The sequence below is a fragment of the Watersipora subatra genome, chromosome 1, assembly GCF_963576615.1.
Source record: "Watersipora subatra chromosome 1, tzWatSuba1.1, whole genome shotgun sequence".
NCBI classification, from domain to species: domain Eukaryota; kingdom Metazoa; phylum Bryozoa; class Gymnolaemata; order Cheilostomatida; family Watersiporidae; genus Watersipora; species Watersipora subatra.
The window spans coordinates 43,234,886-43,251,748 of NC_088708.1; the positions used below are offsets into that span (position 1 = coordinate 43,234,886).

Below are 16,863 nucleotides of genomic sequence, written 5' to 3' on the forward strand. Positions count from 1 at the left end.
AAGAGCTATTGCTGATTCATTAGATGTTTCTTTAGCTCTTCCTATTTCCTGATCCGGAAGACATTGGTACTAAGTCTACATCGATGTCAGCCAATTCCCAACATCCGGCTTTCAATGAAAAGTTTTCCTTCACGTTGGAAGAGGTTTCACTAGCTGATTCTCGGCTTGTACTCAAAGTGATGGACCATGATGAGGTGAATGATGACATGGAGTTCCTTGGAGAGGTCATCATTTCGATGACAGATGTAAACTTTATGGAGACGCCTGTTCACACTGCCTGGTATACTCTTAGACCAGAGGTAAGAATGCTTCCGAGGCTTGGTTACTTACATCAAAATGGACGCCATAGCTTACATTAAAATCAAATAATAACCTTCAAATAGTTATTTTATGTTCGGAGTTGTCTCTTCATGCAGTATGAAATATTTTAATGTGTTTCTAATAATCACCGTTTTCTATCTAACAACCTTATATTGCAAGATATCTTATTGCATCATGGATCTGCCAAGCTCATAATTTTAAGCTAAGCTGACATCATACGCGGTCTTCAAAATCTATCACGCATATAAACTTGAACTGATTCACATGAACAACCTGAATGGAAGGGTTGACTGGCCAGTCCATCTGAAAGCATCTTAAGCCTATGGTATGCACTTTACATGGTGCGGCACTCTACATAAGCCATCATGTCTAACATTCCTCAGATCATCGTTGATATGTGCTGAAGTATCTTCTTTTAATTCAGAAGTGCAGTGTAACCTCTACTTAAAAAATTAACAGCCGTTTCACAAGTAGAAAATTTTGTAAGTAAAAACGCATTTCATAATATGAATACCCTAATTTGTTCCAAACCGCAACAAACCCCTGACATAACATTTATTTAAATTATAAATACATATAATGATTAAAACCTGTAAAAAGACATGTTAGAGTTATATTGCTACATAATAATTAGAAAAAGTACACATAGAAAGAAGAAGAATAGTGATAAAAAGTAGAAGTGATATGTTTACCTTTTTGGTGTGCAATTTAGACGAGGCTAGTGAACACAAGGGAAGTAGAAGGACGGCTGTCAGAGGAGGTGGGAGTTGTATTATTGTCTTGTTGTTTTGCTCAGAATAATTTTTTTAAGATTGTAAGTAGATCTATTTATATCAGCACAAACTGAAAAACTGTATGCCATCATACAAAAACAAAGAACAGGACTTGCTAGAGACTAAAGTTGTCTTACTCTTTATGTGATATTTGATAACTCCAAATTGTACAACATTTGAAAACATACCGTTCTTGTTGTCAATTGATTTTTATTAGCAAATGAAACTGAATGGAAGGCCTTGTATGTCAGTCATACCCATGGAAGCACAAGAGCCAAAATACGAACCAGACAAACAGGCCCAAATATAAATGGCCTTTTGTATCTAGAAACATTTTTCTTAAAGGTTGTCTTGCAACAAAATTCACATTACAGTTATTTGGTATCAAAAGATTCACCATGTCTTACTCTGTTGTGTTGTAAGTGCCAAATACGTGGAAATGAGATTACAAGCTCTTAAAAGCTCAAAAACGAAAAGCCTCCGTAGATTGGAATCTCTTTATTTCGATTTCTCGAAATTTGGTTATCGTCTTGTCACGTATGTTCTCACGTGAATTGAAAGGCCAATAAAAAGCTCAATATAAAACTTATCGTAGTACTAGTTTATGACAAACACTTCGGGTTTTACCGAAGATCCCGTATCAAATATAGATGCTCGCTACTTTACAGTTTTGTTTCGGCATTATTCAATCGTCAAGTCGTAATCTGATCATGTGACCCAATACTTCGCAAATAATTTCTGCAGCACTTTTCGATTATCACAAGTGACCAACAGGCTCATCATGATTATCAGACAATGATATGTATTCCTTCGAGCTAAAGTTAAAAAGTTTAACGATTTTTTACAGTAAGTTATAAGATATCAGTGCTAAAAGTGACAGCAATACGATGACGATAAAACAGACGCGTAAGAACAATAGACATAGTTTTATTGAATGCGTGAAGTATATTTGTGAAAATATTTTGGCGAATAAGATTGCAAGAAAGTGTAAACAGAAACCATCTCTCACAACTACATCACATTTGAGCCGTTTTGGAAAGGGAATCCAAACTACGGCGGTCTCATGTGGCTGCGATTTTCTGTTCGTTTTTGAGCATTTAAGAGCTTGTAATCACCTTTCCACATATTTTGCACCTACAGCACAACAGAGTAAGACATGGTGAATTTTTTCATATCAAATAACGGTAATGTGAATTTTGTTGCAAGTCAACCTTTAAGTCGATGCAAAATTTCTACCAAAAGATGTCTCATAACTTAAACATGTCGTATTTAGAGTCATTCATAAGTAAAGGTTCTATTGTATATGAGGTTTTTGCTTTATAGGTTTGGTCTGATTCAATCACAAGAAGTATACAAAGTTTTTATTTTTAATTTATTAATTCCTAACATTTTTAGACGGATATCACCATTAGTGGGGAGTTGGAGATCTCACTCAACTACACTCTTCCACAGACACTTTCTATCACTGTCCATCAGGCGTCTAGGCTTAAACTTACAAGGGAGAGAAAACCTCCCAGCGCCCTCGTCAAAGTCGGAATTCCTGGCATAGAGCAAAGTGAAGCCACGCAGGTAAATAAAGTAAACTGGTAGTTAAGCTCAGCCTATGCTGCTAACAACTATTGTAGCTTAAAAAGATCAAAGCTAATGCATTTGTTCAAAATAAACTTGTTAGGAGAAATAATTGTCTAGATATATTTTATTATGCTTAACAATTATATAATAAATTGTTAAATTCTGAAAGGGATTGTGATAACATCTACTAGTAAAGTGATGTGTCTAATACAAGCTAAAAGTTGCTACTTGTGAGTCAATGGAAGCTCTTCTTACCTCTTTCTCTTTTCCTGTCCACTTACTATCTTCCCATGCTGAATGTCATTTATCTCGTTCATAACTCTTTTTTATACAGCACCTTGCCGACACTGACCTTACCAGGGTTACCGCTTTAAGAATCAATGTCTGATCAAAACTACTTCAAACGCAAAATTTATTTTTTCTCATTCCGCAGTGAGTTATTTATATAAGGCACATGCTGTAGCGACGTAAACATGTTTTGGTGCAACATTTCATCAACTGCTAAATAAGGTAAGCTTCTGGCATTGTTGAGCATTAATTGTTTATGGTATGTTATGAAAAACATCATGTTTAATGGTTTTTTCACTTTCCTAGTGAAATGTACACGTAATAAATCACTTAAATTGTTAGATGGTGCACAATTAGATCATTTGTAAGTTGTCTTCTCGTTGTTGCTTCTTTACATAGGTAAGACAAGTCTTAAAGCAATATTTTATGATTGTTTGACAAACAAAATGGTTACTGGTTTTATCGTTTCATTGATTTCACCACTCTGTTGGTTACAGAACAAGTTTGTCACTTAGTTTTTGTGTATATTGCATTTTGCCTATTTAAAATTGTGTTATCCACGTAGGATTAAGTACTTCGAATAAATATTCTAAGTTTTTTGTTATTAACTGCCATGACATGGTTGGTATGGACCTTTCTCACGTAGATTAGATTAGTCATTGTTTGATGAATGAATCACAATTTTTAAAAAATTTGATTTTCCTTCTTCAATCGCAGGTGATTATTTTTACAGTTTAGAATACTCAACAAACTACATCCATATTCTGTTTCAACCACACAGCATCTATAAAATAGCTTTATCACACGCATCTCACTTTTATACAAATATAAAATAGATTCGCCAAGAGTGCTTTGTCACTATTTTCTCCTGTCACACATTCCCTCTTCTCTAATAATTCTATGCATGAAAGATCAATAGGTGATTGTTTTAAAGCGCACCGAATATAATCTTCAACGATTATTATGTGTTTGAGAAAATCAAATGCCGTCGCCATGGTAACACAACGACAACTATGGATAGAAATATTTTTCCATCGCTCGACTTGAATGCTTGATCGCTTTTTATTGATGTTAATACTATGTTATGGTTAATTATCTCGAGACACCTAGTCTCTTGAACGAGATATTTTGTCTTTTTAAATACAGGCCTTCCAGCCTTTATTCACGCTTTCCCTTTAATTGCCTCTCTATTTCTCTCACTCTTCTCATCCAATGGTCATTCGATTCTCGCATCATTGCCTATCCTTCGTCCTCCCAGTTTAATTTTTTTCTAGAGACACGGATCTTCAGCTATTCTTGGCTGCCTGATCCATGGACAATAGAGATTAGGGAGGAGTTGCCTATCGTAGAGATAAGATGTCAGTAAATGTGATGGTTCTGTGATCATCTAATCCAAAGCTGGAACTGGCAAACTTTTATAAACATTAAGAAATAGAGTTGTAACGATGTTATTGAAAATGAAGATTTAGCTTAATTCTTTAAAATAATGCTTGTTCTTACAACGAATTTCAACACCGACCTCACTCTCCTATAAAGTGTTGTAATCTGCTCGGGCTATTTTCATAATTTTTTCTGCTTTTTTGAAATGACAAAATGATTTGTTGTGAATTTTATTTAAGAGTCATTCTTTTGTGCTAATAGTATCAGCCATTTTAAGCTGTCTTGATATGAGTGCAATATACAGGACCATCCCTATTTATACTCTGTAGGTCGTACCTAATGAAATAAACCCACATTGGGATGAGACGTTTACATTTGATATTTCCAAAGAGGAACTGGCTATAAGGTAAGCCTGTTGCTATCAGCTTGTTAGTCCTCTGTAATATATAAAATATGAAAAAACTCTGCCCTTGACTTTGGTTCCTCATTATCAAAAAGCTCTTTAAAGAATACCTGTTAAACATATTATTTCAAGCGAGTAGTAAAACTACCATTTATTTATATTTTATCTGTGTGCATCCATCATATGAGGACTTTTGTACCAGAGAGCTTATATTTTATGCTCATTTCATTAAAAAATTAGTATGATGTCGAACATTAAAACTATTTAATTAATGGCAAGAGTGTTTGTAAAAAGATTGGTGAGTTTAATATTTTAGTGTAAATAAAAGCGGTAAAAAGTGAAACGGTGCATTTTAAAAATGCCGTAAGTTTGTTCTTCAAGTGATAAATATATCTTAGCGATGAAATAATCTAAAATTCATGAAAGCTATTTGATGGTGCAGTATTTGAAGCAGTAGCACAATTGAAATGGTGGGAATAAATAGTGTGGGTCACTGAGATTATGGCAGCATGTGGTTCCTTTTTAGGATGTAGGCAGCAATCACTCACATCCCAGTTCCTTTGTTTTAGCAGAGACTAATTACGATTATCATCTGTTCTTATCAGAACTTTAAATAGTTTCAAAAGTTTCATTCTAATTTTTACGTTCACATAACTTTTCAACTCGGAAGACATAAAGCTCTATGCACGAATGAACACGATACGCCTGCTACCGCTTGGCGACGCATTTCTGCCGGAATAGCCTGCTTGGCTACTCGAAATGGCATTGAAACCGCTCTCACATTTTACTGCTTTTCATTTAAGTTTTTGTAATTATGTTTAGTTTCGTGTGAGCACGGCTTTGTTTTGTCATAAATATTGTCACTCACAGATGAGCATGCTAGACTCTTTGATCTCCTCTCTAGAGCTTTGTACTCAAGCTTTATTCATCACCTTTTTAACATATCTTCAAATCTACATCATAATTTTGTTCTATTTCATCGAACTTCAACTTTTTCCAAGCCAGAAATAAAGAATCTAAACATCTCCCAGTTTCTCTGTATAAAATTCTTTGCCGTCTGCTGCAGACCGAAAGCACTTGCGTTAGGGAGGAAGCTGGCAGATTTTTATCGCGTTTGAGGTAGGCTGATGCAACGGCAGCGTGAAGGGTGGCAGTAGTTGTTGTTAGATGTAAACTCTGCGTGTCACTTATCAGATGGACTCCTATTTGCTGGCAGCTCTAACAATTTGCTTTAATTATATCATTTAGTATGACTCGTAGTTATGCAATTATGTAATTATTTATCTATTCGTTATACTACCATTGCTTGATGATTTGGAGGCTGTTCAATAGATTCATATTGTCAGGCCTATGAAATACCTTCTTGCCTTCTCTCTAATAAGCCAAGAAAGTTTTGTTTAAAGTAAATCAAATTTGTTTATCATTCTTTAGGAACACTTGTTCATTTCCTGCTTGCATCAAAAATTTAAAAATTGGTGGCTCGGGGATTCATATCAAAATTAGTTTTTTTGAACTTCTCATCAGTATATTTATTAAATATGAAATCAATCACTGTTTCAAATTTAACATTGAACATCTTAAACATGTCAAGCACCACAAAGTATTAACATCCTTTCTGGGTTCAGGAGTTCAAATGTACATTTGTTGCTTGTTTGTTGCTCGATGCCCTTTTCTGTTTATTCCATTACAAGGTTCATACAGTGTTGGTTTCATTTATAAGTATTTGAAATTTGACATTCATAGTTATCTTTGACGCCTTTGAGGACAAATAGTTGTATGTATTAACAAATATATAATTATGAAAATGTTGTATGTATCAACATTTTTGTCAAAAACTCAATTTTGTCAACATAATTTTAAAACTGTGAATTGGTTTGTTAATACATACAAATTGAATTTTTGCCAAAAATGTTCACACCAGTATAGGATGCCTGAGTGCTTTGTGTGGCAGCAACTGCCATTAGTTAGTGAACTGGCATAAATTTTATGTATACCTTCGGTGAGGTCAGCATAAACAATGTTATCAGTAATCAATATATAATTCATTCAATATATAATATTTTTTGAAAATATATTATAACTAACAGTGTTCAAGCAGCAAACACCTCTAAAGTTCTATGTCAGCCACATCTACGAGTTATTTAATGTGAAAAGGGGCCCACTCCAAGCGATGCCGGGCTCAACTGGCAATCGTAGAACTTTTGTTTTCTATATAAATGCTTCACTGATAAGAAACTCCAAAATGTCGCGTGCTTTAAGGACAAGAGCCCTCGATATGTGCAGTCATAGATTGTTGTTGTGAAAACGGTGTAGCAACTTGCATTGAAGATTAAATAAATCTCGAGCAATGGCAGGCTGACTGCTAGTATATAATATTTTCTGAAGATACATTATAACTAACAGTGTTCAAGCATCGGACACCGCTAACATGGCACGACAGCGACGGTTGACACACCTAAGGCAAACTTAATGCTGGCTTTCTGACCGACTAACATTCTAACTCGTTCTTATTTGGCGAGGGTAGAGAATCTCTCGCTATTCGCTCATCTCTGGTCATTCCGCTACCTGAGACGGAGGAGAAAGGTAATTTGCAGCCTGAGGCAGAGTTTTGGGCTGCATTAAATTAAGGATCAAATAACGTAATATAGCGTGCGCACGGAGGGTATCATGTCATTCATTGGTGCGTCTGCTCATGTTTCACAGCGCATGCGGTCAGCAATTCACCTCTATTGTGAGAATAAAGTGAGACCGACAATGACTATAAGATGCACTCATACGTCTTTTATACACACGAGTTCATTCTCATTTCCACACGTCTGCTAATTAAACTCAGCTCAACGTTTGTCAAAGATTAGCACGCATCTGAATCTCTTGTAGACTCTTGTCTCTCTCTTAAAACTCTTATTTTATGAAAAAATAAAGTTATAATTATTAAAATCATTGACGACCGATTACTGTTGCTTACCTACTTTGGAATGGTCGATTTTTAAAGTAATTAAATTGATTAGTATGGGTTAAAAATATTGTAAAAGTTAAGGGTCCCGCTATACGACTTGGAGGCTCATCCGGTCAATTAGACTCTAGAAAGTTGGTAATGGTTTTGGTTAGCCAGTGTAAAGCTCTTTCGTGTTGACTCCTTTCCACCTGGCGGCTCAGATTATAGCTTACACCCATATTTATCACACGTCTTTCTCGCGTATCATTTTGAAAGTTTGTAGCCTAAATTTATTACACCATTGTCCATAGCTGTTCAAAGAGGAATTGTTGAACAAGCGTACGGCTAGGGGAAACTTGGGCTGATGTTAAGGAGGCTAGAGAAAAGGTAGCATTTAATAACAAGAAGGCAGCCTGTTATTAGATGAGTTCCCATGACTGGTCTAGCTATAGCGACAGACTTCTGGAGCCATATGCGAGCCAATAAGAGGCATCTACCTGCGAATTATTTGACTCCATCATCAATCATTGCAATACTCAATAACACACAATCTGTACTATTATACCGACTATTATATACGAGTAGAGTGTATTTCAAATGCTCTAACATTCTTAAATGATCGGTGAGGAATATAAATGTAGCGGATTCAGGCCTCTTGGTTAGATAGGAGATTTATGATAGCAATAAGCTAGATTTTAGATCATTACCTTCAATGAGCAAATTATATGACCAGCAATAAAAGTATATTAAGTTCATGGTCAACATGAAAGAGTGGCTCTTGAATCTTTTGAGATAGTAATTAGGAACGGATTATTATGTCGATCAAACTGCGATCTATCATGAAAATCTGTCATCACCCAAATGAATAGGAAATCTGGTGATAGGCGTTAACTTTCGTATGTTTTCTATCATTTCATTTGTATTCTCTATCTGTTCCAATAACAGTGACAATAATAACAACTAAAGCAATAACAGCAAGATAAGAGTAGTGCCAGAGATAATAGTAACTATGATAAAAGTAGTACCAGAGATAATAGTAACTATGATAAGAGTAGTGCCAGAGATAATGGTAACTATGATAAGAGTAGTACCAGAGATAATAGTAACTATGATAAGAGTAGTACCGGAGATAATAGTAACTATGATAAGAGTAGTACCAGAGATAATAGTAACTATGATAAGAGTAGTACCAGAGATAATAGTAACTATGATAAGAGTAGTACCAGAGATAACAGTAACTATGATAAGAGTAGTACCAGAGATAACAGTAACTATGATAAGAGTAGTACCAGAGATAACAGTAACTATGATAAGATTAGTACCAGAGATAATAGTAACTATGATAAGAGTAGTACCAGAGATAACAGTAACTATGATAAGAGTAGTACCAGAGATAACAGTAACTATGATAAGAGTAGTACCAGAGATAACAGTAACTATGATAAGATTAGTACCAGAGATAATAGTAACTATGATAAGAGTAGTACCAGAGATAACAGTAACTATGATAAGAGTAGTACCAGAGATAACAGTAACTATGATAAGAGTAGTACCAGAGATAACAGTAACTATGATAAGATTAGTACCAGAGATAATAGTAACTATGATAAGAGTAGTACCAGAGATAACAGTAACTATGATAAGAGTAGTACCAGAGATAACAGTAACTATGATAAGAGCAGTACCAGAGATAATAGTAACTATGATAAGAGTAGTACCGGAGATAATAGTAACTATGATAAGATTAGTACCAGAGATAATAGTAACTATGATAAGAGTAGTACCAGAGATAATAGTAACTATGATAAGATTAGTACCAGAGATAACAGTAACTATGATAAGATTAGTACCAGAGATAATAGTAACTATGATAAGATTAGTACCAGAGATTATAGTAACTATGATAAGATTAGTACCAGAGATAATAGTAACAACATAGCAAAACAATAGAATTTTCGTACTTCTTAAAAGTTTTGGTAATATTGAAGCTAGCGTTCGCCGATCTATTTTGAAAATACATAAAATAAGTTGCCACTGTAGATCTGAAAAAATCATCATAGGATTTGTTGATTCTTGTTTGTAGACCAGCTGTCATCTGATTTTGATTTTAGTTCATTCGTTTTGGCTATTAACTAAATTTCGCTTTCATATCATTGCTACGTCTTAACACAAACTTCTCTAGCCTTGAAACGGTTACTAAATATTATTGTTCTTTTAATAGGCAAAACATAAAAGTAAAAATTCATATTCTGAAATTTGGCCGGATGCCCAAAGCTTATCGGATTCGTTCATATCATAGTAGGAAAGCTCATGAGAATTAATGATAAGAATAACATCTTCATGTAACCAAGTCTAAAACTGAAGTTTTGATTTATAAAAAAAGTGTGCAAACTTAGCAATTTATCGAAAGTTGCGTTTGTATGCCAACAAATAATAGGATCTCATCAGCTTGGAAGACTGTATCCTGCATTGGCACAGAGTAACAACACTGTGATGTATGTCATTACTCGACTGCTTGTTTTTGTACATATAAACAAAAGTCAGTCAATTACTGCTTTTATGTGTTTTCAACAATACAGTGAATCTCTCTTCAATTATTCCTAAAGCTGGGGCAACTGGATACGTTTCATTAAATTTCATATTTTGTAGAATTTGTTTGCTATTTCATTGGTTAGTGTGGGGTCAAAGTTGATGTAGACTGTCTAAAGGTAAATTTGAATTCAATTCATTTGAATTCATCACAAAAGTTTGTTTTGCTCCTGTAAGCCATTTGCATTTTACCTTTCAATATGTCTTTTCGTTAAATTATATATTATCACAATAGTTTGATTTGATTGTAAATTTATTAGAGGCAACCGAATTAGGATTACAAAAATACTCTATTTAGTAAGTCACAATTAGACTTCATGTAGACTTGTGTGAACTATTGCATGGATCTTTCTGTCAACGCACCGTAATTTGATGAAATATTCTGTCAGTTAGACAGGAAGCCTACATCAACTCTGCGCTGCGCCATTCAATAACTTTAATGGCCAACTCTTTCTGGTATCAGAACTCTGATCATGTGTGGTTGCTATCACGCCTTTATCTTATATTCGTTAAGATAAGCTATCAGCTATTAATATCTGTTGAAGTTCACGCCGACCAATGATTAATAAAAACATAAATCGACAGCATTTAACACCAGGTTTGACACTCTGGCTGACAGTACGTGTACAACTAGGGCTGTATGGTACAGAGAAGTATGGTACAGAGAAGTATGGTAACGGAGAATAGCATCTGTACTGTATTCTTAAACTGTAAACTTAACTAAACTTCTAAAAATGGTATAAATATTCAAATCATTTTATTCTTTGTTATTTTCTACTTTATTTTCATTTTAATTGTATTTTTTGTTCCAGCGTGTCAGTATTAGCCTGCTGTGATGAAATCATTTGTTTATGGCTGGCCTAGCTTATCCGAACACTGTTTGACCCAATTAATGGTACCTCAAGGAGTTGTCTGCTTAATCATCGAGATGAAATTTTTTATTTAAATATTTGTTCTATTAATCAGTGAGTGTTTTTTATTATTTGGTTTTCATTACATTAAAAAAAGAACAATAAATGTTGGTTCTTTCAGTAGTTGTCTACCACTACTTGTGTATAAACAGTATAAACCTTTGTCTATCTACAGGTATGTTGTATTTACTGTTTTGGATCAAAGCACAGAGACAGGTTCGCTCCTTGGGCACGTCGTCATAGACCTAGACAACCTTGACACGGAGCACGGATACCATGGACCTTTTTCACTCTCTGACATGGTAGATGATACGCTGGTTCAGCGCTCTCAAATCAACATAAATTCTCTGTGTAAAAATAGCAAATATTGTCAAAAGCGATGTAGCGTGTACCCTAGAATATGCAGTTGGCAGTATTTCAAAGGAAAAAACTTTGTTTTTGACTTGTTGTCTCGAATGAATGTTACTTTTCAATTATTTTATTCTGCGCTTGACTGCCAGAATGTGTCATTTAGAGACGTAATGATGAACAAAAGTTTTTAAGTGCAGCTCCTCCTTGATGACTGGCCAAAATGTTGACTGCATTCGCTAATTTAGCCTTTGTACCATGGTTTTAGTTTAGGACTTTGTAAATGTACCAGATTTTCACACTTCAACTGCGAAGTTAATCAACAGTGTGCGCCTGTGTATGTTGATTGCACCCAACAAATGTATCCCCTGCTGACTAAAGACAAATAAATAGAATATGATTAATGTTTTCATTTTGTATCACCTTCACTTTCTAAGTTGTGTATTTTAAAGAACAGTTGCTATAAAATGGTTACTTTTTTCATGCCATTTTATAACACAATTTTTTTGTGTTCAACCCATCTGTTCCCAGGCCTATCTGGTCTAACTCTTTACTACATTTTATTTTAATCCGCCATCAGTTGCCCTCGGAATCAATAGGTCTAAAAATTTGTTTTTTATTGGCTAGAGCTCCAGCGATCGTCTGCGAAGCAAATGGTTTGAGACAACCCAGGTGCAGGAATTTCGCGAAGCATTATGGGCACATTCTTACTTCCAGTACCCCAGTTTCCTCTTTCAACAGCACACTGGAAAAAAGGTAGAACTCACTAATATCACCAAAGTTCGTATGTATGAAATTGTCCTCAGTGCTCTGTGTAACTGGCTGTACTATCAATCTGTTGCTAATGAACACGCGATCACTACGATCTCTACCGCAGCTTATCAAAATAATGATCATATTATTCAAATAGGTAATATTGCTGGTCTGGTCTGAGTGTACAAATGCATTACATGTAACACGTTATAAGTTGAAAACTGTCAACTTGTCATGTTTATCTTCCATCAATAATTGTATTGGATCATTGTTTGTGTTTTGGACACTTGTCAGCCCGAGGAGTTATAATTGGTAGGAGGTGCAGTGGCTAAGCATGGGAAGGTACCCTCTGTCCATTATTAGAAATAACAAACTATAATTAGCACCTTTTGAGTCTTCACTTACCCGAGTCCTTTGCAAAGAGCGGCCATATTGATTGGGAGTTGCCTCTTCAGGCGCTCTTGCCCAGTTGTCTGAATTGTAAAAGCTGTTAAACTTAAACTGTGTAGAATTAAGATTTTTAGTAGACTTTTCTGTCACCGCTAGCTTCGGTGTCCATTTTCTTTACAAGATTTGGTTGATGCCACTATGTTTGCGATGGTTATATTATATTTCTCTGGTTGCTAGTTACATCTGGAAAAGTAAAACATTTTTTTGTGGTGTTTTAATTTTCATTATCAAAATTCAAAATATGCTTATTGGATGATATTGAGCGAAACTGGTTGAGAAAGTGAGAGAGCAGCGGGTAGTATAAAAGTTGCTATTTTGTTTGATGAACTGGATAAAAATAGACCTGAAACCTCCGGGGCTCGTATGGAATCCCGTTTTCACTCTACTGGTCAATTTTCTTTGGTTTGTAGAATGCAGTTTGCTAATTTATTTTTGAGAGGTTTTGAATGTGTTATTAACCATGTGATTACTTAGCTAACAGTGTTACATGGAAAAGGGGGAAAGTTGTAGTAAAACAATGATATCCGTAATATAAATTTGATCTCGCTTGATGGAATCACTCAAGCTTAGCTCTTCGTAACGAGTTCAACAAGAAGAATCTCGATTCCACCCTCAGAGACCAGTTGGAACTGGTAAAAGAGATCTCCTACTACTTCTCTCAAGCACTCTATTGATACATAAGCGCTACCTCAGACAACCAGACTAGATTAAACTAACTAGACAGACTTCTGCTGACTCTACTTTCAGGTTCCGCGCCTTGATTGGCCTTGCTATTGCGCACAGGGACCTCATCATCACCTTCCCTGGAGTGACTTTTTTTTCTATTTTTCTTGTTCTTTTATACTGTAAGAAACACTCTTCATATTATTGTTTGTAGTTATATTATAGATAAAAATAAACAAACAAACATATTCTATTTAGTATTTGCTCATGGCTATAATAAAACTGCAAACATAGTTTCAGATATACTGCTATAGATGTTTCATATTATGATTTGAAGATAGGTAGGTGAGAAATTGTATGAGTGCTTTTCTCTAAATGCTGTGTAAACATAGTGGCTGATGCTGATGAGATCGTATATTTATCATTTATATACAATGTACATAATTACTGACATCATTTGTGGAAAAGTCAAGCATGTATTTGTATTCCAAGAGTTTTAACAGTGTTTAAACTTTGTCGATTTTGATCTTGCAACTTCCTGGCAGTCAAATAACCTAAAACAACAAACGTAATCTCAAATTATAGAAAAATATCCATACTTTCTGATAAAAAAATTTTTAATTTGACGATAGTGACCCTTCAACCGAGTTTAACCCTTCAAGGTGTTTTCAATCTGCGCTGACAGAGGATGTTGGCAGTGCTGCCCGAATAAATGAATAGTTTAATACTTTTTTGTATTGTGTCACACAAAATTTATGTTATATAGAGTATTTGAAAACTGTATCAGCATTAATACTTGGAATTGGTAGGTGTGTTTCACGAAACAGTTTTGCATGGGAATCAGAAAACATTCATTCTAGAATATTCTTTTCTCAACTTTGGAATCTCACTTCAGTTCCTGAACTTGTATTCATAAGGTTTATAACAAATATATCTATTGATAATGTACATTGGTGCTACACTGGCCTTAGGCTGACCTTGAAGTGGTTGAGTCATGATAATTCATTATTAATGATTGTCCAGGTGCTACGGCGGTTGTCATGCTACCAGCAGAACTTTAGCTGTTCCCTGTTTATTTAGTTATTCTAAAAGACCCTAAGAAAAGACATGAGGATCCATATTACATATATAGACATCTGCACTATTATAGTGAGCTTAGGTGTAGTGTTGGACTGTTGGTGTAACATAGACATCTTACGTTGAATAGAATCCTGAGGTCTTGTACTGTATGCTTAACATAGATATCTATAGTGTAATAGTGTGACCGAGTCTAATATTGTATGCGTAACATAGACGTCTATAATGTAATAGTGTGACCGAGTCTAATATTGTATGTGTAACATAGACATCTATTATAATGTAATAGTGTGCCGCCGAGTCTAATATTGTATGTGTAGCATATATGTAGACATTTATAGGGAATAAAGCACCCAACTCTTAGTGCCTTTGTAACATAGACATCTATTATAGTGGATAAAGAACCCAAGTCTTTGTGTATGTGCAACATAGACATCTACAGTGTAGTAGAACACTCAAGTTTAATACATAATGCTTTACATAGACGTCCATAACATAATTCGTATTAACCCTCTTGTCATTCACATCGATTTCTACATGTGGAATTACAGTGTACAGCATCTGTGACTAATGCATCAACTCTACTCAACACCATTCATTTCTGACTGTTCATGTTAACATATGTGTTGCGCTTTCATTTTTGAATTTTGGGCCAAGGTAGTTAATTGGCTTTCTGTAAATTTAGTTTAAGATTATATATTTGAAAATAGAGAAACATTAGACGACATCCTCCAACACTCGTCCACCAGCAGCAGTAGGAAGGCTATTGTCCTTACCAAAATGAGTCTGGAGGCCAGAGCTGAGGGTTTGATGGGGAATTAATTAGGACAGGAAATGTCTACATCCATGGGGTGGTCGTTCTGTTGTTTTTGGATGCTTCACCTTTCATTAGGCTTTCTCAGGTGCTTCCCACTATTATGACATCACCTACTTGACTCACCCGCTGTCTCATGTCGCTCCATTTCACATATCGAATAAGGCATGAGTCAGAATTGGTCAAATTCTTTCAGGAAATAAAAAATGCGAATTTTTTTCTTAAGTTGTGTAACTTTTGGCAAATTTGTTGGCTTCCCAAACGTTTTAATAGAGTTTTTCTGGTTTGTACATGCACAGCCTTTATTTTAGTCTTTTATGGGGGAATGTTGTGTTCATAGCATGCTGGTTCCCTGATGCGTTTTAGCTACTAGAGAGGTGGAGATGAGCCAAGATATTACATTCATTTTTGTTGACAGAATGTCAATTAATAAGTTATTACATATTATTATGCAATAGTTTAGCTAATTGCAAAATAGGGAGCTCTACGTAAAGTCTATAGCGATGGCCCAGGAGGCCAAGTCACATCTAGCCTATAACTCTATAAAATACTTTGAAAAGCAGGGCCCTATCGTAACGCTGAGTAACAATGACTTGGTTCACAGTTATTCAGTCAAGACAATCTCAATCATTCCGTTTTATGCTCATATTATTTAGGCATGTGTATGCTCATATTACTCATATATGATAAATATTATACATTGTATGTGCTCATATTATGTAGGCATATGTATGCTCATATTACTCATATATGATATATATTATATGGTGTATGTGCTCATATTATGTAGGCATGTGTATGCTCATATTACTCATATATGATAAATATTATACATTGTATGTGCTCATATTATGTAGGCATATGTATGCTCATATTACTCATATATGATATATATTATATGGTGTATGTGCTCATATTATGTAGGCATGTGTATGCTCATATTACTCATATATGATATATATTATATGGTGTATGTGCTCATATTATGTAGGCATGTGTATGCTCATATTACTCATATATGATAAATATTATACATTGTATGTGCTCATATTATGTAGGCATATGTATGCTCATATTACTCATATATGATATATATTATATGGTGTATGTGCTCATATTATGTAGGCATATGTATGCTCATATTACTCATATATGATATATATTATATGGTGTATGTGCTCATATTATGTAGGCATGTGTATGCTCATATTACTCATATATGATATATATTATACAGTGTATGTGCTCATATTATGTAGGCATGTGTATGCTCATATTACTCATATATGATATATATTATACAGTGTATGTGCTCATATTATGTAGGCATGTGTATGCTCATATTACTCATATATGATATATATTATATGGTGTATATGCTTAAGACATGTATATCAAGATGGCAAGCATAAATTTACATTTAAATGTACATACCAAATATATTTTGAGAAAGTGAAAACAGGTACTGTTAAAGTGTATTTAACCAATACTTTTACTGAATGAACCAGAATGTTGGTACTGTTATAAAGGCTGTCTTGCGCTAAATGCATCCGTTTTATCTCAAGGGCTCACAACTAATGTAGTCA

At 34.7% G+C, this 16,863-nt stretch overlaps 1 protein-coding gene across 1 annotated transcript in view; it reads left to right on the forward strand.

Moving 5' to 3' along the window:
* The window catches only part of LOC137387892 (synaptotagmin-1-like), a 33,647-nt gene that overhangs the window by 11,962 nt on the left and 4,822 nt on the right, over positions 1 to 16,863 (forward strand). Inside the window, exons 3-7 of the mRNA XM_068074407.1 lie at positions 36 to 299; positions 2,490 to 2,663; positions 4,664 to 4,740; positions 11,348 to 11,474; positions 12,148 to 12,276. Of these exons, the coding sequence (XP_067930508.1) occupies positions 36 to 299; positions 2,490 to 2,663; positions 4,664 to 4,740; positions 11,348 to 11,474; positions 12,148 to 12,276 (771 nt within the window). The remainder of the gene's footprint in view (positions 1 to 35; positions 300 to 2,489; positions 2,664 to 4,663; positions 4,741 to 11,347; positions 11,475 to 12,147; positions 12,277 to 16,863) is intronic.